Source organism: Ranitomeya imitator, chromosome 1 (assembly GCF_032444005.1).
Source record: "Ranitomeya imitator isolate aRanImi1 chromosome 1, aRanImi1.pri, whole genome shotgun sequence".
NCBI lineage: Eukaryota > Metazoa > Chordata > Amphibia > Anura > Dendrobatidae > Ranitomeya > Ranitomeya imitator.
In genome coordinates this window covers 659135493-659160165 of record NC_091282.1, presented here as the reverse complement: position 1 = coordinate 659160165, position 24673 = coordinate 659135493, and the positions used below count along the sequence as shown (strand labels likewise).

The window sequence follows — 24673 nt, the reverse complement described above, 5'->3', positions numbered from 1 at the left end:
CGTTTCTGTCCTGTACACGTCTCTTATACCCGCACATCTCCATCCTGTACACATCTCTTATGCTCACATATCTCCATCCTGTACACATCTCTTATGCTCACATATCTCCATCCTGTACACATCTCTTATACTCGCATGTCTCCGTCCTGTACACGTCTCTTATATTCACACGGCTCCGTCCTGTACACGTCTCTTATACCTGCACATCTCCATCCTGTACACGTCTCTTATACTCGCACGTCTCCATCCTGTACACGTCTCCTATACTCGCACATTTCCGTCCATACACGTCGCTTATACTCACACGTTTCTGTCCTGTACACGTCTCTTATACCCGCACATCTCCATCCTGTACACATCTCTTATGCTCACATATCTCCATCCTGTACACATCTCTTATGCTCACATATCTCCATCCTGTACACATCTCTTATACTCGCATGTCTCCGTCCTGTACACGTCTCTTATATTCACACGGCTCCGTCCTGTACACGTCTCTTATACCTGCACATCTCCATCCTGTACACGTCTCTTATACTCGCACGTCTCCATCCTGTACATGTCTCTTATACTCGCACGTCTCCATCCTGTACACATCACTTATACTCGCACATCTCCATCCTGTACACGTCTCTTATACTCGCACATCTCCATCCTATACACATCTCTTACACTCACACGTCTCCATCCTGTACACGTCTCTTATACTCGCACATCTCCATCCTGTACACATCTCTTACACTCGCACGTCTCCATCCTGTACACGTCTCTTATACTCGCACATCTCCGTCCTGTACACATCTCTTATGCTCACATATCTCCATCCTGTACACATCTCTTATACTCACATGTCTCCGTCCTGTACACGTCTCTTATATTCACACGGCTCCGTCCTGTACACGTCTCTTATACCTGCACATCTCCGTCCTGTACACGTCTCTTATATTCACACGGCTCCGTCCTGTACACGTCTCTTATACCTGCACATCTCCGTCCTGTACACGTCTCTTATACTCACACATCTCCATCATATACACATCTCTTACACTCGCACGTCTCCATCCTGTACACGTTTCTTATACTCGCACATCTCCGTCCTGTACACGTCTCTTATACTCACACATCTCCATCATATACACATCTCTTATACTCACACGTCTCCATCATATACACATCTCTTATACTCGCACGTCTCCATCCTGTACATGTCTCTTATACTCACAGTAATTCCTCTACCCCGCAGTCTGGACTGGACAGAGCCTCTGTCACGTCACTGAAGTGAGGACCAGACAGTCGGTTATTACGTAGATCAAGTTTCTTCAGGTACCGGTTATTCCTTATTACCGATGCCAACCGGATGCAGGAAATGTTTTGTAGATTGTTCTCAGACAAACTATAGGAATAAGAAGATGACATGTGGGTGACAGGTTTTTAAAGCTTTAGTACACAATCTGTACATCATGAGTGTGGAGAGAAAATGTCCAATTAATGTGTCACGGTCTCCATAAATTTCATCACTCCTGTGTGTGGTGGATGTCAGTGTTGCTGGCAGCTGTATGATGTGTCCACTGACACAAAATCCTTGTTCTAGGAATGTAGAATTCCTGGGTAATGTCCTCACTATATGGCGTGTCATAAATCAGTGATTATTGCAGCACATGCAACGTACAATAGACATAAAGCTGATGGAGGAACTTGTATCACCGGTCACCAGCTGCTGACAACTCTCCTTCATCCACTATTTGTTGTAGATCTCAGTTTGTGGCTTCTGTGTTCTCCAACCTGATACAAACCCTTATGGACCCTGTGATGCTGTGTGTGATGGGATATTGCAGAACTTTCTCCCTGATAGAGGAATAAAGCAGGGCTGGGCATACTGTGATACGAGGCTGAACCCTCTCTTTATGAGCTGTTCACGTCTGCACTGTATTTTGTTAAAAATGGTGGTTTTTCAGTTAATGTTCCATATAATACACTTTTTCTCAGCCCATGATCTCAATAACAATGTACCTGCTATGTTATGTTGTCAATCTGGGGAAGAGTTATTAAAAAACACCACATTTTACAGACAATGTGAAAAGTTGTCGATAAATATAAATATGTTTTTTTTCAATTTTACAAAATCTTCTGAGAAACAAAAGCCTGAATTTATCTGGTTGACATTAGCACCTTCATGTTTTTTTGTGTTTCTTTAGTCTTTATAATTGTTCCATCAGGGTCTCATATCTTTGTTGATCTAAAGTTTTCAGTACTGGGGAAGGACTGTGCCCCAGAGAACAAAGTTCATAAATACGTGGTTGGGGGAGTTTGGTGTGGAACAACTTGACTGGACGCAGAGAGACTGGATTTCAACCCTGTTGATCACTATCAGTGTGAACTAGAGTTGATATTCTGAGCCATCTTCTCTTATTCATCACCAGGGTCTGACCTCACAAATGCTCTTCTTACAGACACCTCCAAAATCTTGCAGAAATTCTTCCCAGACGCATGCAAGCTGTTGTATTTTGTTGTAGCAACAAACAGTGGAGGTGGGAATGGAGAAACCCAAAATGAACGTCAAAGGATATAGAGATGGATGTCATAAAGACTCCTGTAGAAGTAATGTGTAGGTGTGTGAATTCTTTTATCCCCCCATTGTGTGTATGTATATATTATATATTACGCATACACTCATACTATAAATTAACAATTTACCTCAGACTCTGGACGTTATGTAACTCTGGTGCAAGTCTTTCTAATCCTTCAATATCTAAGGAACATCTGGTTAGATTGAGTTTTTCTATATTTGTGTAGGATTTCAGAATAAATGCTAACACCGTGCAATCTAGAGATGACATGTTAACATAGGAGAAGTCAAAACTTTTGCACGATTTTAATGATTCCAGCACCAGAGACTTATTCCGAGTTTCATACAGATAGAAAAATGTACTGAGAAGACGTTGCTTCTTGTCTTCACTTTTCTTCAACTTCTGTTCTTCTAAAAATAACTCCTTCACCCAAGTGATGACATCAGTGGAGGCCTGAGCTGCTTGTGGGTCCAGATATCCAGTTAGTATTGACCTTGTGGAGCCGTCTGATAGACCACACAGAAAGCGGAGGAATATTTCACAGCGTCCATCAGAACAGGATTTGGCATCTTTTAGTGATTTCTGTAACTTCTCAGGAGAATAATCTACATAATGCACCAAGGCGGAGAAGAATTCCTGAACAGTGAGATGTAAGAAGGAATAGGACACAGGTTCCTCCGATTCCATCAGAAAACTTGATAAAAGCTTTGAATTATTGTCCACATGGAAAGAATCCAGATCTCGGTCATCAAAAATAACCTTGTGATTCATCACCCCATGTTCTGCCATCCCTCCGATGGAGCGCAGGAGCTGTTGAGAATCACTTTTGTGCAGACTGTGATTGGCCAGGATGTCGGCGATAAATATGGCGAAGAGTTGTGTCACAGTTTTGGGTAATAATGACACCGGCTGATCACTACTTGTGGTCTGGAAGCTCCTGGATAACACTGTACAGATGATCCAGCAGTAGGACGGGAGGTAACAGAACGTGTACAACGTCTCATTCTGCTTCACGTAACTAAAAGCCTTTTTTGCCAAGTTACATTTGGGGAAGAAATTTTCAAAGTACATCTGTCGTTCTTCTGGGAAAAATCCAATAATTTCTACTGTTCGCTGGAAAACACTACAATTTATAGATGCCAGTCTGGTTGGGCGACTGGTCATCAGAACAGAGCAACCTTTCAGAAGAGACTTTCTCACCATGCTAACGACAATCTGGCCACAAGGTTCGAGCAGTTTAGGATGAGAGCACAAGTGATTGGATGTGAAATCCATTGTATGAAGACTTTCATCTAGGCCATCAAATATAAACAGAAGTTTTTCTGGATCTTGTAAGATGGTACTGAGCTGCTGCTCCAGATGTGGATATTGATGGAGGATCATGGTCTCCAGACTAACATTATCCAGTCTGTTCAGTACCCGGAATTCAAAGAAAAAGACAAAGGAGAAACTTTGATATAAATCACCCTTCACCCAGTCATAGACAAACTTCTGCATCAGGGTAGTCTTCCCTACACCGGGCACTCCGATCACCATTACCATATGTGGCACAATACTAGATCGGTGGCACCAGCGGAATAACTTGTTGGGAAAAATACGTTGGAGTTCAATTTGTTTTTTCTTTAAATATTTTTCATGTTTTACACCGTTGTGTATGAGCTCATTCTCAGAGCGTTCCCTAAAGTGATCAGTGGAGGCAATGATGAGGTTCACATAACGTGTATAGAATGGAAAACTTTCTTCTCGCTGGTTACATCCCGGAGATTTGTTCTCTACAAGTGTTTTCGTTTTTTCGTGTAAGTGTTCTTTGTGACGGTTCTGGAGGGCTATAGAAAAAAAAAGATAGAATGTTAAGAATTTGAAACAAAATTATGATTTTCTTCAAAATCAGTAATAACTTTATTATTATTTATGCCCATTTTTGTGATCAGAAGTGTATTTTATCTACTGGACTATAAGTGATATGAAGAAATAGAGGAGATTCATCAATACACAACGTATAATAGCAGAATATATTTGGCTCACGGTGTTAGGTGGTTAATGCATTTACACTAATTTACGGTATGTATCAAAATATGGGGAACATCTTAAATTACATTTCTTTTTCTACACAATTATTAAAACAAACTATGTGAAATCCCAAAACATTTATAAATGCCCAATTGTATGATATTTGGTATAAGTTGTATTTGCTTTACTTGTGGAATAAAAAATCTCTGATTTAAAAAAAATGTGTAAAAGCTGTCAAAACCGCAATTTAAATTTGGCATAAAAAAATGCGGTACAATTTTGTGCACTTTACGACATAATTCCGGATAATTTTTCTTAGTAAATACATTTCTTCCTATGTGTGTTTTTTCTACAAAGTTAAAATTAGGCTATAGTAGGACATTGTTCAACTCAAAAATATTTCACGGATCCATACATTCCTCAACCAACAATCTGCAAAAACCATAGTCCGTGCCCTCATCATCTCATGCCTTGACTACTGCAACCACCTGCTCTGTGGCCTCCCCTCTAACACTCTCGCACCCCTCCAATCTATTCTAAATGCTGCTGCCTGACTAATCCACCTGTCCCCCCGCTATTCCCCAGCCTCTCCCCTCTGTTAATCCCTGCACTGGCTCTCCATTACCCAGAGACTCCAGTACAAAACCCTAACCATGGCATACAGGAAAGATATATATCTTTGTACCGTGTTAGCCAATAGATAAATATTTAGGATTGAGAGTTCTCTGTGGTTGATACCTTTTAATGGCTAACTGAAAAGATGGTAACAAATTGCAAACTTACAAAGCCATCCACAACCTGTCTCCTCCATACATCTGTGACCTCGTCTCCTGGTACTTACCTGCACGCAACCTCTGATCCTCTCAAGATCTCCTTCTCTACTCCCCTCTTATCGCCTCTTCCCACAATCGCATACAAGATTTCTCTCGCATATCGCCCCTACTCTGGAACTCTCTAACACAACATATCAGACTCTCACCTACCATCGAAACCTTCAAAAAGAACCTGAAGACCCACCTCTACCGACAAGCCTGCAACCTGCAGTAACCACCGATCGACCAAACCGCTGCACGACCAGCTCTATCCTCACCTACTGTATCCTCACCCATCCCTTGTAGATTGTGAGCTCTCGCCGACAGGGTCCTCTCTCATCCTGTACCAGTCGTAACTTGTATTGTTTAAGATTATTGTACTTGTTTTTATGTATAACCCTCCTCACATGTAAAGCGCCATGGAATAAATAGTGCTATAAAAATAAGTAAAAATAATAATAATAAATATAAATGTATAACATATCTCTAGCCTGGACCAGCCAGAATAATCTTTTCATTACAGTACAAGGATCCAACAAAGAAAATATTTTTGAGTTATAAAGATGGCGGAAACTTCGAATACATAGTCTTTAAAGATGGCGAAAATTTTAAATACATAGTCTCTAAAGATAGCGGAAACTTTGAATAGATCATTTCTAAGGATGCCCTGTATATTTCAAGCAGCATTAGTCAGTGATAGGTTTAGGGTACAAATGTCCCAGACCTCTTGGGTGCCTGCTCAAGGAGTTCTGCTTTAGCAATTTTGGTGCTACCGGTGCTCATGTGACCGCATGCAACAGCGACGCTGCAGCAGATCAGTGGCTGCTGATGGGCTGCAGCCATCACAATTCCAACTGATGGAAGTATGAATATTGCAACACTCATGTAAAAGTTAAATGTTAAAGTGTCACGTAACAGCGCCGACATTGAAGAAGAGGCGCTGCTCTGGGAAGTGAGTATGTGTGAGTCTTATTTTGTATGGGACACCGTTGCATTTAAGTAGTCAGCTGATTCTGAAAACTGGCACCCAGCACTAGGTGCCAGGAGCGGTCACAGACTGCTCCTGGCACTTTAACCCCCTAAATACTGCGATCGAACACGATCGCAGCATTCCGAAAGCCAGCACAGGCCCTGACAGCCCCTCTGCCTTTGTATCGGAGTCCCGCGGCGTGACGCAGGCTCCTGGTGGTTGCCATGGTGACCCCAAAACGACATCCGGTTCGCCAGAGCTAGAAAACTTGGTGATTATGCGCAGTGCATGATCACCAAGTCTCCCTGTCAGTGCAACGCTGACAGCTTCTATATCTTGCAGATGCTGCTTCATCTGCAAACTATAGAAGCGATCAGTCTGCAAAAAAATATTGTCCAATAGTGGGACAAAGTAAAAATGTTATTAACCCCTTTCTGACATGGGACGTACTATCCCGTCGAGGTGGGGTGGGCCCCTATGACCATGGACGGGATAGTACGTCCAGCGCGATCGGCAGCGCTCACGGGGGGAGCGCCGCCGATCGCGGCCGGGTGTCAGCTGACTATCGCAGCTGACATCCGGCACTATGTGCCAGAAGCGGTCACGGACCGCCCCCGGCACATTAACCCCTGGCACACCGCGATCAAAGATGATCGCGATGTGCCGGCGGTGCAGGGAAGCATCGCGCAGGGAGGGGGCTCCCTGCGGGCTTCCCTGAGCCCCCCGCAGCAACGCGATGTGATCGCATTGCTGCGAGGGTCTCCTCACCTCCCTCCCTGCTCGAGCCCCGGATCTAAGAAGGCCGCGGATCCGGGTCCTGCAGGGAGGGAAGTGGCTTCACAGAGCCTGCTCAGAGCAGGCACTGTGAAGCAGCCTGCACTGCTCTCAGATCGGTGATCTGACAGAGTGCTGTGCACACTGTCAGATCACCGATCTGTGATGTCCCCCCCCTGGGACAAAGTAAAAAAGTAAAAAAAAAAATTTTCAAATGTGTAAAAAAAATAAAAAAAAATATTCCAAAATAATGAAAAAAAATATATATATATTATTCCCATAAATACATTTCTTTATCTAAATAAAAAAAAAAAACAATAAAAGTACATATATTTAGTATCGCCGCGTCCGTAACGGCCCGACCTATAAAACTGGCCCACTAGTTAACCCCTTCAGTAAACACCGTAAGAAAAAAAAAAAAAAACGAGGCAAAAAACAACGCTTTATTATCATACCGCCGAACAAAAAGTGGAATAACACTCGATCAAAAAACACAGATATAAATAACCATGGTACCGCTGAAAGCGTCATCTTGTCCCGCAAAAAACGAGCCGCCATACAGCATCATCAGCAAAAAGTAAAAAAGTTATAGTCCTGAGAATAAAGCGATGCAAAAATAATTATTTTTTCTATAAAATAGTTTTTATCGTATAAAAGCGCCAAAACATAAAAAAATGATATAAATGAGGTGTCGCTGTAATCGTACTGACCCAAAGAATAAAACTGTTTTATCAATTTTACCAAACGCGGAACGGTATAAATGCCTCCCCCAAAAGAAATTCATGAATAGCTGGTTTTTGGTAATTCTGCCTCACAAAAATCGGAATAAAAAGCGATCAAAAAATGTCACGTGCCCGAAAATGTTACCAATAAAAACGTCAACTCGTCCCGCAAAAAACAAGACCTCACATGACTCTGTGGACCAAAATATGGAAAAATTATAGCTCTCAAAATGTGGTAACGCAAAAAATATTTTTTGCAATAAAAAGCGTCTTTCAGTGTGTGACGGCTGCCAATCATAAAAATCCGCTAAAAAACCTGCTATAAAAGTAAATCAAACCCCCCTTCATCACCCCCTTAGTTGGGGAAAAATTAAAAAAATGTATTTATTTCCATTTTCCCATTAGGGCTAGGGTTAGGGCTAGGGTTAGGGCTAGGGTTAGGGCTAGGGTTAGGGCTAGGGTTAGGGTTAGGGCTAGGGTTAGGGTTAGGGCTAGGGTTAGGGCTACAGTTTGGGTTGGGGCTAAAGTTAGGGTTCGGGTTGGGGCTAAAGTTACAGTTAGGGTTTAGATTACATTTACAGTTGGGAATAGGGTTGGGATTAGGGTTAGGGGTGTGTCAGGGTTAGAGGTGTGGTTAGGGTTACTGTTGGGATTAAGGTTAGGGATGTGTTTGGATTAGGGTTTCAGTTATAATTGTGGGGTTTCCACTGTTTAGGCACATCAGGGGCTCTCCAAACGCGACATGGCGTCCGATCTCAATTCCAGCCAATTCTGCGTTGAAAAAGTAAAACAGTGCTTCTTCCCTTCCGAGCTCTCCCGTGTGCCCAAACAGGGATTTACCCCAACATATGGGGTATCAGCGTACTCAGGAAAAATAGGACAACAACTTTTGGGGTCCAATTTCTCCTGTTACCCTTGGGAAAATAAAAAACTGGGGGCTAAAAAATAATTTTAGTGGGAAAAAAAAAGATTTTTTTATTTTCACGGCTCTGCGTTATAAACTGTAGTGAAACACTTGGGGGTTCAAAGTTCTCACAACACATCTAGATTAGTTCCCTGGGGGGTCTAGTTTCCAATATGGGGTCACTTGTGGGGGGTTTCTACTGTTTAGGTACTTTAGGGGTTCTGCAAACGCAATGTGACGCCTGCAGACCATTCCATCTAAGTCTGCATTCCAAATGGCGCTCCTTCCCGTCCGAGCTCTACCATGCGCTCAAACGGTGGTTCCTCCCAACATACGGGGTATCAGCGTACTCAGGACAAATTGGACAACAACTTTTGGGGTCGAATTTCTCCTCTTACCCACGGGAAAATACAAAACTGGGGGCTAAAAATAATTTTGGGGGGAAAGATTTTTTTTTAAAATTTTCACGGCTCTGCGTTACATACTGTAGTGAAACACTTGGGGGTTCAAAGCTATCACAACACATCTAGATGAGTTCTTTAGGGTGTCTAGTTTCCAAAATGGTGTCACTTGTGGGAGGTTTCTACTGTTTAGGTACATTAGGGGCTCTGCAAATGCAATGTGACACCTGCAGACCATTCCATCTAAGTCCTCATTCCAAATGGAGCTCCTTCCCTTCCGAGCCCTCCCATGCGCCCAAACAGTGGTTCCGCCCCACATATGGGGTATCAGCGCACTCAGGACAAATTGGACAACAAATTGTGGGGTCCAATTTCTCCTGTTACCCTCTGGAAAATACAAAACTGGGGGTTAAAAAAATAATTTTTGTGGGAAAAAAAATTTGTTTTATTTTTACGGCTCTGCATTATAAACTTCTGTGAAGCACTTGGTGGGTCAAAGTGCTCACCACACCTCTAGATAAGTTCCTTAGGGGGTCTACTTTCCAAAATGGTGTCACTTGTGGGGGGTTTCAATGTTTAGGCACATCAGTGGCTCTTCAAACGCAACATGGCGTCCCATCTCAATTCCTGTCAATTTTGCATTGAAAAGTCAATCGGCGCTCCTTCCCTTCCGAGCTCTCCCATCCGCCCAAACAGTGGTTTACCCCCACATATGGGCTATCAGCGTACTCAGGACAAATTGGACAACAACTTTTGGGGTCCAATTTCTTCTCTTACCCTCGGGAAAATAAAAAATTGGTGGCGAAAAGATAATTTTTGTGAAAAAATATGATTTTTTATTTTTACGGTTCTACATTATAAACTTCTGTGAAGCACTTGGTGGGTCAAAGTGCTCACCACACCTCTAGATAAGTTCCTTAGGGGGTCTACTTTCCAAAATGGTGTCACTTGTGGGGGGTTTCAATGTTTAGGCACATCAGTGGCTCTTCAAACGCAACATGGCGTCCCATCTCAATTCCTGTCAATTTTGCATTGAAAAGTCAATCGGCGCTCCTTCCCTTCCGAGCTCTCCCATCCGCCCAAACAGTGGTTTACCCCCACATATGGGCTATCAGCGTACTCAGGACAAATTGTACAACAACTTTTGGGGTCCAATTTCTTCTCTTACCCTTGGGAAAATAAAAAATTGGTGGCGAAAAGATAATTTTTGTGAAAAAATATGATTTTTTATTTTTACGGTTCTACATTATAAACTTCTGTGAAGCACTTGGTGGGTCAAAGTGCTCACCACACCTCTAGATAAGTTCCTTAGGGGGTCTACTTTCCAAAATGGTGTCACTTGTGGGGGGTTTCAATGTTTAGGCACATCAGGGGCTCTCCAAACGAAACATGGCGTCCCATCTCAATTCCAGTCAATTTTGCATTGAAAAGTCAAATGGCGCTCCTTCGCTTCCGAGCTCTGCCATGCGCCCAAACAGTGGTTTACCCCCACATGTGGGGTATTGGCGTACTCAGGACAAATTGTACAACAATGTTTGGGGTCCATTTTCTCCTGTTACCCTTGGTAAAATAAAACAAATTGGAGCTGAATTAAATTTTTTGTGAAAAAAAGTTAAATGTTCATTTTTATTTAAACATTCAAAAATTCCTGTGAAGCACCAGAAGGGTTAATAAACTTCTTGAATATGGTTTTGAGCACCTTGAGGGGTGTAGTTTTTAGAATGGTGTCACACTTGGGTATTTTCTATCATATAGACCCCTCAAAATGACTTCAAATGTGATGTGGTCCCTAAAAAAACATGGTGTTGTAGAAATGAGAAATTGCTGGTCAACTTTTAACCCTTATAACTCCCTAACAAAAAAAAAATTTGGTTCCAAAATTGTGCTGATGTAAAGTAGACATGTGGGAAATGTTACTTATTAAGTATTTTGTGTGACATATCTCTGTGATTTAATTGCATAAAAATTCAAAGTTGGAAAATTGCGAAATTTTCATAATTTTCGCCAAATTTCCGTTTTTTTCACAAATAAACGCAGGTACTATCAAAGAATTTTTACCATTGTCATGAAGTACAATATGTCACGAGAAAACAATGTCAGAATCACTGGGATCCGTTGAAGCGTTCCAGAGTTATAACCTCATAAAGGGACAGTGGTCAGAATTGTAAAAATTGGCCCGGTCATTAACGTGCAAACCACCCTTGGGGGTAAAGGGGTTAAAAAAGTCAAACATTTTTTAAATAATTGTAAAAATATTTAAAAAAATAAATAACAAATAATAATTTAAAAAAATCAATATTTATTCTATCTCTAAATAAATATTTTAATGAAAACAAAGTGTAAACAATAGTACACTTATTTGTTATCACCCCATCCGCAATGACCTGACCTATAAAACATTCCCACTAGTTAACCCCTTTAGTGAATACCATAAAAAATAAAATAAAAAACTAGGCAAAAAACAATGCTTTATCAACATCTCGCCAAACAAAAAGATGGATATAAATAAACATGGTACAGCTGAAAATGTCATCTTGTCCTGCAAAAAAACAAGCCCTGATAAAGCTCCATCAGTGGAAAAATAAAAAAGTTATAGCTCTCAGAATAAAGGAATGGAAAAATAATTATTTTTTATATAAAATAGTTTTTATTGTATAAAAGTGCCAAAACATAAAAAAAATATAAATTATGGATTTCTGTAATCATACTAACCCAAAGAATAAAACTGACTTATCAATTTTACCACACATAGAACGGTATAAACGCCCCCCAAAAAGAAATTCATGAATTTCTGATTTTTGTTCATTCTGCCTCCCAAAAATCGGAATGCAAACAAAAAATGTCATGTGCCCGAAAATGGTGCCAATAAAAACAGCAACTCGTCCTGCAAAAAATGAGCCCTCATATGACTCTGTGGGCCAAAATATGGAAAAATTATAGTTCTCAAAATATGGTGGTGCAAAAACTATTTTTTGCAATAAAAACCATCTTTTAGTCTGTGACAGCAGCCAAACATAAAAACCCGATATAAGGTCTCTTTCATACATCTCGATATTTCCTCTACCGGAGATGTCAGTGTCCGTGTGTGTAATATTTGTGGCACATGTGTGGCATGCGTGTGCCGCATCAGTACCATAAAGACGGGTGCTATGGAAGAAGCGTTACAGTAAGCGCTGTTCCCCGGCGGCGGGTGCTGAACACGGCTCTCATCATTCTCCCCTGTTCTGCCGGCGATCGGCGCGAGCAGGGTAGAATGATGAGAGTAATAAAAGAGACAGAAGTGGCGGCTGATGGGACTATTACTCCCATCAGCCTACCCCTGCTGCTGCTAATAACAGTCACAGCAGGAGCGGCAGATGGGAGTATTTGTCTGCCACTTCTGCGCTGTAAATAAGTAAAAGTTTTTTTCTACTTCCATTATCAGTTTCTTTTACTCTTCCCTCAAGCGGTTTACTTGTGGCAGCGCTTCGGAGCAGGGGAAGTTTGATTCTTATCTCCTCTTTCTTTTGATGTTCAGCAACTATTTGTACTGTGTCGTGTGGACTAATTAATCTTGTTTGGATAGAGTCTCTGCACTAATCCCTGTTTGTAATGATCCGACAATAACATGCAGTCTTACAATACCGCAATCTTCAGTGTTCTTTCTGCTTTGTGCTCTTCAAGCATATCTTCGCACTTCAGAATAGTCCGTGGTTCTCTCACCTTCTCTGTCAATAAATAATTTCTGTATTGATCCAGCTAAGTAAGCTTAGTATATGTCAGAACATACAAGTACCTATTATTTCAGTGCTACAAGCACACTTGTTGCGTCTCTAGCCTGCGATTATACTTACTCATGAACATTTTTGCTCTTGCCTCTTGTACTTAATTTTTTTTAAATTCTTTTTTCTTTTGTAATTTTGCTAATTTACATTTGCTGCTTTAATAAAGTTATTGGTTTATCTACAAATGTAGGCATAATTGTCCAAATTTACAATAATAATTTTTTATACATGTACATTTTATTATTTATAGATTTCATTGTGTAAATCTTTTTAAATTTGTACATTCATTTGTATATTTTTGCTTTGTTGTCATCTTTTGTTTCATATTTGTTTTTTATATGTATGTTGTTCAGATAGATTACTGTGTTGGGCAACATTCAATACATGTTCATCTCACGCCCACTTTTTAAATCAGTTACGTCAATCACTTATCCCACCGGTGTGCTTTCCGGTGTAGGGTTATTTAAGTGGGATACATGGGTCTTTTAGAATGTCATGATCAAGGGAGCCTAGTCTCCAGAAACGCGTTGAGATTCTTACCCATATGGTTGTGCTGAAGTCTGTATCCTCCATGTTTAAAGTTTGTTAATAAAGAAATCGCTTTTTTACGGACTCGGTGAAGCTGGACATTTCTTTCTTTTTTTTGGCTGTAAATAAATACAGTAATTTAAAAAAAAATGGCGTGGATTTCCCCCTATTTTTGATAACCAGCCAGACAAAACTCACAGCTGGGGCTGCGACCTTCAGCTGTCAGCTTCAGCAAGGTTGGATATCAAGAGTAGAGGGGTCCCCATGCCATATCTTTTAATTATATAAAAAAATAATTATTTAAAAAAGGCGTGGGGTCCCCCCCATTTTTGACAACCAGCCATGCTAAAGCTCACAGCTGGGGGTTGTGTTGTGAGTTCTGTTTTTGGGCTCCCTCTGGTGGTTACTGATGGTACTGGGTGACTTGTCTTTCCTGGGTCTCTGGGTTCCACCTGTTCCATCAGGATATGGGAGTTTCCTATTTAACCTGGCTTTGCTGGCATTTCCTCACCGGTTATCAATGTATCCAGTGTGTCTTGTTACCTCTGCTCCCTGCTCCTAGAACCTTCTGGTCAAGCTAAGTTTGGATTTTCCTGTTTTGGTGTTTTGCTTTATTTGGTTTTTAGTCCAGCCTGCAGATATGTGATTCTTTGCTGCTGGTTGCTCTAGTGGGCTGAAATTGCTCCTCATGTACCATGAGTTGGCACATGAGTTCAAGTAATTTCAGGATGGTTTTTTGAAGGGTTTTTCGCTGACCGCGCAGTTCACTTTTGTATCCTCTGCTATCTAGCTTTAGCGGGCCTCATTTTGCTGAAACTGTTTTCATACTGCGTATGTGCTTTCCTCTCATTTCACCGTCATTATATGTGAGGGGCTGCTATTTCTGTGGGGTATTTCTCTGGAGGCAAGAGAGGTCTGTGTTTCTTCTAATAGGGGAAGTTAGATCTTCGGCTGGAGCGAGACGTCTAGGATCAGCGTAGGCACGTTCCCCGGCTACTTTTATTTGTGTGTTGGGTTCAGGGTCGCGGTCAGCTCAGGTTCCATCGCCCTAGAGCTTGTTTGTATCTGTGCTTGTCCTTTAGTGATCCCCTGCCATTGGGATCATGACAGTATAACCGGCCCACAAAGTGTTAATTGTATTGGCTGAAATAGGAGGATAAGTAGTCTGAGGAAGTTTTTTTTTTTTTTTCTCTTTCCCTCAGAGTTTGCTGCCTAGCCTTATTGCAGCCTGGCTACTTCCTCCTCCTCTTAATCTTTGAATGGCTCTGATCCCAGCTGTTTATCATGGACGTCCAGAGTTTGGCTTCCAGCCTGAATAATCTTGCCGCTAAGGTTCAAAATATACAGGATTTTGTTGTACATGCTCCTATGTCTGAACCTAGAATTCCTGTCCCAGAGTTTTTTTCTGGAGATAGATCTCGTTTTCTGAATTTTAGGAATAATTGCAAGTTGTTTCTTTCTTTGAAATCTCGCTCCTCTGGAGACCCTGCTCAGCAAGTCAAGATTATTATATCTTTCCTGCGGGGTGACCCTCAGGATTGGGCATTTGCATTGGCACCAGGGGACCCTGCGTTGCTTAATGCGGATGCGTTTTTTCTGGCATTGGGTTTGCTCTATGAGGAACCTAACCAAGAGATTCAGGCTGAAAAAGCTTTGTTGGCCCTCTTTCAGGGGCAAGATGAAGCAGAAATTTATTGTCAAAAATTTCGGAAGTGGTCGGTGCTTACTCAGTGGAATGAGTGCGCCCTGGCTGCAAAGTTCAGAGATGGCCTTTCTGAGGCCATTAAAGATGTTATGGTGGGGTTCCCTGCGCCTACTGGTCTGAATGAGTCTATGACTATGGCTATTCAGATTGATCGGCGTTTACGGGAGCGCAAACCTGTGCATCATTTGGCGGTGTCGTCTGAACCGTCACCTGAGATAATGCAATGTGATAGAATTCAGTCCAGAAGTGAACGGCAAAATTATAGGCGGAAAAAAAGGTTGTGCTTTTATTGTGGTGATTCAGCTCATGTTATATCAGCATGCTCTAAACGCACAAAAAAGGTTGATAAGTCTGTTGCCATTAGTACTTTACAGTCTAAGTTCATTCTGTCTGTGACTCTGATTTGTTCATTATCATCCATTTCCGTCGATGCCTATGTGGATTCAGGCGCTGCCCTGAGTCTTATGGATTGGTCATTTGCCAATCGCTGTGGGTTTAGTCTGGAGCCTCTGGAAGTCCCTATTCCTTTGAAGGGAATTGACTCTACACCTTTGGCTATGAATAAACCTCAGTACTGGACACAAGTGACCATGCGTATGACTCCTGTTCATCAGGAGGTGATTCGCTTCCTGGTACTGTATAATTTGCATGATGTCCTAGTGCTTGGTCTGCCATGGTTACAAACTCATAATCCAGTCCTTGACTGGAAATCAATGTCTGTGTTAAGCTGGGGTTGTCAGGGGGTTCATGATGATGCACCTCCAATTTCTATCGCTTCATCTACTCCTTCTGAGATTCCTGTGTTTTTGTCTGACTATCGGGATGTTTTTGAGGAGCCTAAGCTCAGTTCGCTTCCTCCTCACAGGGATTGCGATTGTGCTATAAATTTAATTCCAGGCAGTAAATTTCCTAAAGGTCGTTTGTTCAATCTGTCAGTGCCAGAGCATACTGCTATGCGGGATTATGTTAAGGAGTCCTTGGAAAAGGGACATATCCGTCCATCTTTGTCCCCTTTGGGAGCAGGTTTTTTTTTCGTGGCCAAAAAAGATGGTTCCTTGAGGCCTTGTATAGATTATCGTCTTTTGAATAAGATTACCGTAAAATATCAGTATCCTTTGCCATTGTTGACTGATTTGTTTGCTCGCATTAAGGGGGCTAAATGGTTCACTAAGATTGATCTTCGGGGTGCGTATAATCTTATACGAATAAAGCAAGGTGATGAGTGGAAAACCGCATTTAATATGCCTGAGGGCCATTTTGAGTATTTGGTAATGCCTTTTGGACTTTCTAATGCTCCTTCAGTCTTCCAGTCCTTTATGCACGATATTTTCCGTGAATATCTGGATAAATTTATGATTGTGTATTTGGATGATATTTTGGTTTTTTCTGATGACTGGGAGTCTCATGTTCAGCAGGTCAGGAAGGTGTTTCAGGTCCTGCGGGCCAATTCCTTGTTTGTAAAAGGCTCAAAGTGTCTCTTTGGAGTCCAGAAGATTTCTTTCTTGGGGTATATTTTTTCCCCTTCTACTATTGAGATGGATCCCGTCAAGGTTCAGGCTATTTGTGACTGGACGCAGCCTACATCTCTTAAGAGTCTACAGAAGTTCTTGGGCTTTGCTAATTTCTATCGTCGTTTTATAACTAATTTTTTTAGTGTTGTTAAGCCTTTGACGGATTTGACTAAGAAGGGTGCTGATGTTGCTAATTGGTCTCCTGTGGCTGTGGAGGCCTTTCAGGAACTTAAGCGCCGGTTTTCTTCTGCTCCTGTGTTGCGTCAGCCAGATGTTTCGCTCCCTTTTCAGGTTGAGGTTGATGCTTCCGAGATTGGAGCGGGGGCGGTTTTGTCACAGAGAAGCTCCGATGGCTCAGTGATGAAGCCATGCGCGTTTTTTTCTAGAAAGTTTTCGCCGGCTGAGCGGAATTATGATGTTGGTAATCGGGAACTTTTGGCCATGAAGTGGGCATTTGAGGAGTGGCGTCATTGGCTAGAGGGTGCTAGACATCGTGTGGTGGTCTTGACTGATCACAAAAATTTGATTTACCTTGAGTCTGCCAGGCGTCTGAATCCTAGACAGGCTCGTTGGTCACTGTTTTTCTCTCGTTTCAATTTTGTGGTTTCATACCTGCCAGGTTCAAAGAATGTGAAGGCGGATGCTCTTTCTAGGAGTTTTGTGCCTGACTCCCTTGGAAATTCTGAGCCCTCTGGTATCCTTAGGGATGGGGTGATTTTGTCTGCTGTCTCCCCAGACTTGCGACGTGCTTTGCAGGAGTTTCAGGCGGGTAAACCTGATCGTTGTCCGCCTGAGAGACTGTTTGTTCCGGATAATTGGACCAGTAGAGTCATCTCCGAGGTCCATTCTTCTGCGTTGGCAGGTCATCCTGGAATATTTGGTACTAGAGACTTGGTGGCCAGGTCTTTTTGGTGGCCTTCCTTGTCGAGGGATGTGCGTTCTTTTGTGCAGTCTTGTGAGGTTTGTGCTCGGGCTAAGCCTTGCTGTTCTCGGGCCAGTGGATTGTTGTCACCTTTGCCTATCCCGAAGAGGCCTTGGATGCACATTTCCATGGACTTTATTTCGGATCTCCCTGTCTCTCAAAAAATGTCCGTCATCTGGGTTGTGTGTGATCGCTTTTCTAAAATGGTTCATCTGGTACCCTTGCCTAAGTTGCCTTCCTCCTCTGAGTTGGTCCCTCTGTTTTTTCAGAATGTGGTTCGTTTGCATGGGATTCCTGAGAACATCGTTTCTGACAGGGGATCCCAGTTTGTGTCTAGATTTTGGCGGACGTTCTGTGCTAAGATGGGCATTGATTTGTCCTTTTCGTCTGCATTCCATCCTCAGACGAATGGCCAGACTGAACGAACTAATCAGACCTTGGAAACTTATTTAAGGTGTTTTGTTTCTGCTGATCAGGATGACTGGGTTACCTTTTTGCCGCTGGCCGAGTTTGCCCTTAATAATCGGGCTAGTTCTGCTACCTTGGTTTCTCCTTTCTTTTGTAATTTGGGGTTTCATCCTCGTTTTTCCTCTGGTCAGGTGGAACCTTCTGATTGTCCTGGAGTGGACATGGTGGTGGATAGGTTGCATCGGATTTGGAGTCATGTGGTGGACAATTTGAAGTTGTCCCAGGAGAAGGCTCAGCAGTTTGCTAATCGCCGTCGCCGCGTGGGTCCTCGACTTCTTGTTGGGGACTTGGTGTGGTTGTCTTCTCGTTTTGTTCCTATGAAGGTCTCTTCTCCTAAGTTCAAGCCTCGGTTCATCGGTCCCTATAGGATCTTGGAAATTCTTAACCCTGTGTCGTTTCGTTTGGATCTCCCGGCATCGTTTGCTATTCATAATGTGTTCCATCGGTCGTTGTTGCGGAAGTATGAGGTACCTGTTGTTCCTTCGCTTGAGCCTCCTGCTCCAGTGCTGGTGGAGGGAGAATTGGAGTATGTTGTGGAGAAGATCTTGGATTCTCGTGTTTCCAGACGGAAACTCCAGTATTTGGTCAAGTGGAAGGGTTATGGTCAGGAGGATAATTCTTGGGTGGTTGCCTCGGATGTTCATGCTGATGATTTGGTTCGCGCTTTTCATAGGGCTCATCCTGGTCGCCCTGGTGGTTCTCGTGAGGGTTCGGTGACCCCTCCTCAAGGGGGGGGTACTGTTGTGAGTTCTGTTTTTGGGCTCCCTCTGGTGGTTACTGATGGTACTGGGTGACTTGTCTTTCCTGGGTCTCTGGGTTCCACCTGTTCCATCAGGATATGGGAGTTTCCTATTTAACCTGGCTTTGCTGGCATTTCCTCGCCGGTTATCAATGTATCCAGTGTGTCTTGTTACCTCTGCTCCCTGCTCCTAGAACCTTCTGGTCAAGCTAAGTTTGGATTTTCCTGTTTTGGTGTTTTGCTTTATTTGGTTTTTAGTCCAGCCTGCAGATATGTGATTCTTTGCTGCTGGTTGCTCTAGTGGGCTGAAATTGCTCCTCATGTACCATGAGTTGGCACATGAGTTCAAGTAATTTCAGGATGGTTTTTTGAAGGGTTTTTCGCTGACCGCGCAGTTCACTTTTGTATCCTCTGCTATCTAGCTTTAGCGGGCCTCATTTTGCTGAAACTGTTTTCATACTGCGTATGTGCTTTCCTCTCATTTCACCGTCATTATATGTGGGGGGCTGCTATTTCTGTGGGGTATTTCTCTGGAGGCAAGAGAGGTCTGTGTTTCTTCTAATAGGGGAAGTTAGATCTTCGGCTGGAGCGAGACGTCTAGGATCAGCGTAGGCACGTTCCCCGGCTACTTTTATTTGTGTGTTGGGTTCAGGGTCGCGGTCAGCTCAGGTTCCATCGCCCTAGAGCTTGTTTGCATCTGTGCTTGTCCTTTAGTGATCCCCTGCCATTGGGATCATGACAGGGTTGGTATTCTCAGGCTGGTAAGAGGCCATGGATGTTGACCCCCAGCCTAAAAATAGCAGCCCACAGCTGCCCAGAAAAGGCTCATCTATTAGATGTGCCAATTCTGGTGCTTTGCCCGACTCTTCCCACTCACCCTGTAGCGGTGGCAAGTGGGGTTCATATTTGTGGGGTTGATGTCACTGGTGACATTAAGCCCACGGCTAAGTAATGGAGAAGCCTCTATAAGACACCTATCCATTGCTAATCCTATAGTTGCATGGTAAATAAAGATACAGCCAGAATAAAGTCCTTTATTTGAAAAAATGACACAGACACCTTTAATAATCTTAATTAAATCATACTTACAACCTCGCCTAATTCCACTGAAGCCATCGATCTCCTGTAATAAAAGTAAAATAAAAACCCAACAATATACCATACCTGTCTGTTGTTGTGTCCCACGCAGTAATCCATGTCTGGGGGATAATTGGTTTTCAACCTAGGCGGTGCTAAGATGCGACCGTCCCGGCTGAAAACCCACTGGTGAATGAGATGCTGGGAATGCAGCGTCAGTGAACGGAGGGTGACGTAATAAAGGTAACCTCCGGTCACTAAGCTCCCAGCCGGGCTGAGTTGCAATGAGATCACGCGAGATCCCCGCTAGCACAGTGAGCGCTCACGGCGCTTGGATCTCACTGAAGTTACATCCAAGTCATATCCAACCTTGCTGAAGCTGACGGCTGAGGGTTGCAGCTCCCAGCTGTGATTTTTGTCTGGCTGGTTATCAAAAATAGGAGGATCCCACACCGCTTTTTTAAATTATCGTATTTACAGTATTTACAGTGCAGGAGCGGCAGATGAACACTCCCATCCGTCGCTCCTGCTGTCACTGTTTTTAGCAGCAGCAGGGGTAGGCTGATGGAAGTAATAGTCCCATCAGATACCATCTGTTGTCTCTTTTATTACTTAAATATAACCCTCATCATTCTCCCCTGCTCGCGCCGATCGCCGTCACAGCATGGAACAATGAGGAGAGCTGTGTTCAGCACCTGGCGACGGGGAACAGTGCTTACTGTAACGCTTCTTCCCTGGCGCCGATGCGTGTCATATGGATGACATCCTTGTGTGTTATGTGTATGTGCAACACCCACTGGGTTGTGGGGTACTTGGAACCTGGGTCGGACGGTTCTCAAAGGGGTGGTCATGGCAGCAGTGACCCGATCCGTGGCCCTGGGCGCGCAATAAAAGGGATGAGGGAAAGTTTGTAGGGAATTTGAAAGATGGACATGTCAACGTGTTTTCCCCACAGACACACGGTCTGTGGAAACACACTGACATGTGCACAGACCCATTCACTTGAATAGGCAAAAATCGCTCCATTCCTCCTTAGTCTCTCCGCATGGCTAACTAGCACTGTACAGCCACATATGGGGTATTGCCAAGTTCAGTAGAAATTATGGGACAAATTTTGTTGCCATTTTTACCCACTTCTTGTGTGAAAATGTAAAATCTTTGGCTAAAACTAAATTTTGGTGGCAAAAATTTAGTTATTTTGTCCTCACTTTCCAATGGTATAAAATTCTGTGACACACTTATGGTGTCAATATGATCACTGAACCCCTAGATGAATTTAATGAGAAGTGTAGTTTGTAAAATGGGGTCACTTATGGGGGGGTTCTGCCGTTTTGACACCTCATGGGCTCTCCCAGTGGGTCATGGCACCTGCAAACCATAATAGTAAAATCTGGTGCTCCTTCCTTCTGAGTTCTGCCATGCACCCAAACAGTGGTTTACACCCACATATGGAGGATCAGTATACTCAGGACAAATTGCACAATATCTTTTGGGGTCCAATTTCTTCTGTTACCCTTGGGAAAATAAAAAAATTGGGGTGAAAACATAATTTTTTGTCAAAAAAATATGATTTTTTATTTTTACGGCTCTACATTATAAACTTCTGTGAAGCACTTGGGGGTTCAAAGTGCTCACCACACATCTAGAAAAGTTCCTTAGGGGGTCTAGTTTCCAAAATGGTGTCACTTGTGGGGGGGGTTTCCATTATTTAGGCACATCAGGGGCTCTCTAAACACGACACGGCGTCCAATCTTAATTCCAGCTAATTTTGCTCTGAAAATGTAAAACACGCTCTTTCCCTTCCGAGCTCTGCCATGCGCCCTGTAAGGCAGCCCTTACTGCTTGTCTTGGGGGACACTTGCTTGGCAACGGGATTCAATCACATAGGAAGAATTTTCATTAAATAGTCCCATGCGGTTTATTTTACTCAGCATAATCCGCCATGTTACACATCACACACATATAGTTCATAGTACACGGCTTCCTTCCTTTGACAGACACTACACCCACCAGTACTCCTCTGACTAGTTCCCAGGGTTGTCCATGCGCTATATCAATGTCTCTACTCATATAGCATTACCTGACATTAGATTGCAGTCTCTAATCACGCTGGACCTCACTTCGTTTAGTTACCGTGGGTGACCGCACAGTTGATAGTAACCCCTTTTATCTGGAGTTACCTTACAGGAGCTCCTGCTCCACATGCTGACTCTTCGTCAGTCCAGGTTCCCAGAGAAGCTGCCTAACTGGGATCCCTGTCCCGAACAATGCCTTGCTCACCAGGCCACCCAACAGTTCCAGACCCTCAGAAGGTCGGTAGCTTCTGTAGCCATCACAGGCTCTGCAGGTCCATGGCCTCACACCGTGCTCTTCAGGAATCCGGTACTACTCCCAGGACCTTCCAACACAGAGGCCACTCAGGACCTTACAACTCTGAACATGTGACCAGACCTCAGTCACATGATTATATCACTGTAGCCACCCCCCATAGGTGGGAGGTGTGTGTGGTTAGCCAGTCCCGCCCAGCTCCCCAACAAAGCCTGTAAGCCCCCTTAAAACTAAACAAACACTTGTGGAACTACAGGTCCCAGAACAACAACATTTCGGGCTTAGAGCGCAGAGGATATCCTCCGTCTCTGCGACACATACCGGCCATTCACAATAATGCCAGTCACTGTCTCACCATCACAGTTATTCCTGTGACTGCCATGCACTCCCATGGCCTCTATATGCATCCGTGCGTATCCTGATGAGAGCATACAGCGCACCCTAGCTGTAATAGGGGTCACTGCCTCACAGGCCAAACAGTGGTTTACCCTCACATATGGGGTATCAGCATACTCAAGACAAATTGCACAATAAATGTTGGGGTCCAATTTCTCCTGTTACCCTAGGTAAAATAAAAAAATGGGGGCAAAAAGATCACTTTTGTAGAAAAACTATGATTTTTTATTTTTATGGCTCTACATCATAAACTTCTGTGAAGCACTTGGGGGTTCAAAGTGCTCATCATACATCTAGAGAAGTTCCTTGGGGTGTCTAGTTTCCAAAATGGTGTCACTTGTGAGGGGTTTCTACTGTTTAGGCACATCAGTGGCTCTCCAAACGCAACATGGCGTTTGATCTCAATTCCAGCCAATTTTGCATCTGTCAAGGTGAAAATATATGTCTTTATACTCTTTTGTACTTTATGTATTCTTATGCTGTGAAACAATAAGTTTTTCCCTTCATACTTGCCAATGCAAATTTAACTGTATTTAAGATGGCTGCCAGTATTCACCTTTGCCTTAGTTTTTGTACTTGCCAAGAATCTACTTTCGTTTCTGAAGCTGAAGTATCATCCCTGGAGAAATGGAAACTTAAAGTGACGTGGAGGAAGGAGGACCTATCATATGACGTCAGGCCAACCAGAGGGACTGAATACTAGATACATTGCTTAAACCCCGCCTAACCCTGCCCTCTGCACACCTTCCCCCAATGGACCATATAATGTTGTGTATATGAAATAAAGAGTTCAGTTGCTGTGACGTTACCACTACGTGTGGAAGCATAAGCAGGCACTGAGTTTGAACCAGCTTTTGTCTGACTCATTCTTCACTCCGGTACCACTGCTTTTAATCTGATTTGGAATGACTGGTGGATGAAGGGTATTGTCGTGACGACCCCGACAATTTGACGCCCAACGTGGGGCGTGGCCCGCGAGATCCGAGACCCCCTGGACCCATGCCTGGACGTCCGTGGACGACACCCGTAGTGGCTGACCTCGAGGACTGATCACCCTCTAAACACGGTAAGTGGAGATCACATACTATGTATGTGTCACACTTGCTAGTGTTTCAGCCATTATTGGTTAGTCTGTGGTCTCCTTGGGTCTGGGGAGTGACCGGTCGAGTGGTGAGACCGAGCGCGATCCCGTGCCACGCTTCGAACCAGCAACTGAGAGACGTCGCACTCTGCGCATCCTCGTGTACACCACACCTCCTCCACCGGTCATTGTACTCCATTCAACCACCCTACCCGTGACTGTTGCCTAGTAGTGATAGAGTGAAAGATTGAGAAGTTGTAGATTGGGGCGGCTTTGAGAAAGGGACAGGAGACGCAGCCTCTGTGATATTGCACGCACATACATCGGTAATTAAGACGTCCCAAGAGGGGGACCACCAGAAACACTTGCACACACTTGCACATATCGGTAATTAAGACGTCCCAAGAGGGGGACCACCAGAAACACTTGCACACACTTGCACATATCGGTAATTAAGACGTCCCAAGAGGGGGACCACCAGAAACACTTGCACACACTTGCACATATCGGTAATTAAGACGTCCCAAGAGGGGGACCACCAGAAACACAGTGGAGGGGTCTCACTAGGAGACAGCCTCCCAACATTTAGAATATCGTGACAGGGCAGACTGTAATCACTGGTGTTCAGGTTAGGGAAAAATATTGAGCGCGAGGCTCTTTATTCATAGCACGTTGAGCGCGAGGCTCCGTGTTAGGACACAAGTGTTGCTGTCGCTGTCAGCGGCCTACTGCAGAAGGGCGTAGTATTCTGTGAGTCATGTTGCGTCTCTTATGGCAGAAGAATTTCGTGCCCCACGAGTTAAGTGAGGATGCTGTGGAAGTCAAGACAATAGTAGAGTCACGGGAGGGCAAGAAGGCAGTCAAGAATGTTGAAAGAGAAAGGATTGTTAGAACAAGCGCAAGCTCATCTGCGAGTTGCGCGAGGTTTAAAGAAAGAGGTTGATGGAGAGGGAGGATGAGAGGATGCAGAGCCCGTGTTTGGCTATAAAATATC

At 43.5% G+C, this 24673-nt stretch overlaps 1 protein-coding gene across 1 annotated transcript in view; it reads right to left on the bottom strand.

Annotated features, from left to right (window-relative positions):
- The window catches only part of LOC138640127 (NACHT, LRR and PYD domains-containing protein 3-like), a 119794-nt gene that overhangs the window by 42695 nt on the left and 52426 nt on the right, over positions 1–24673 (bottom strand). Inside the window, exons 6-7 of the mRNA XM_069728808.1 lie at positions 2695–4393; positions 1223–1393 (exon numbers count right to left, since the gene is read on the bottom strand). Coding sequence (XP_069584909.1) covers positions 1223–1393; positions 2695–4393 — 1870 coding nt within the window. The remainder of the gene's footprint in view (positions 1–1222; positions 1394–2694; positions 4394–24673) is intronic.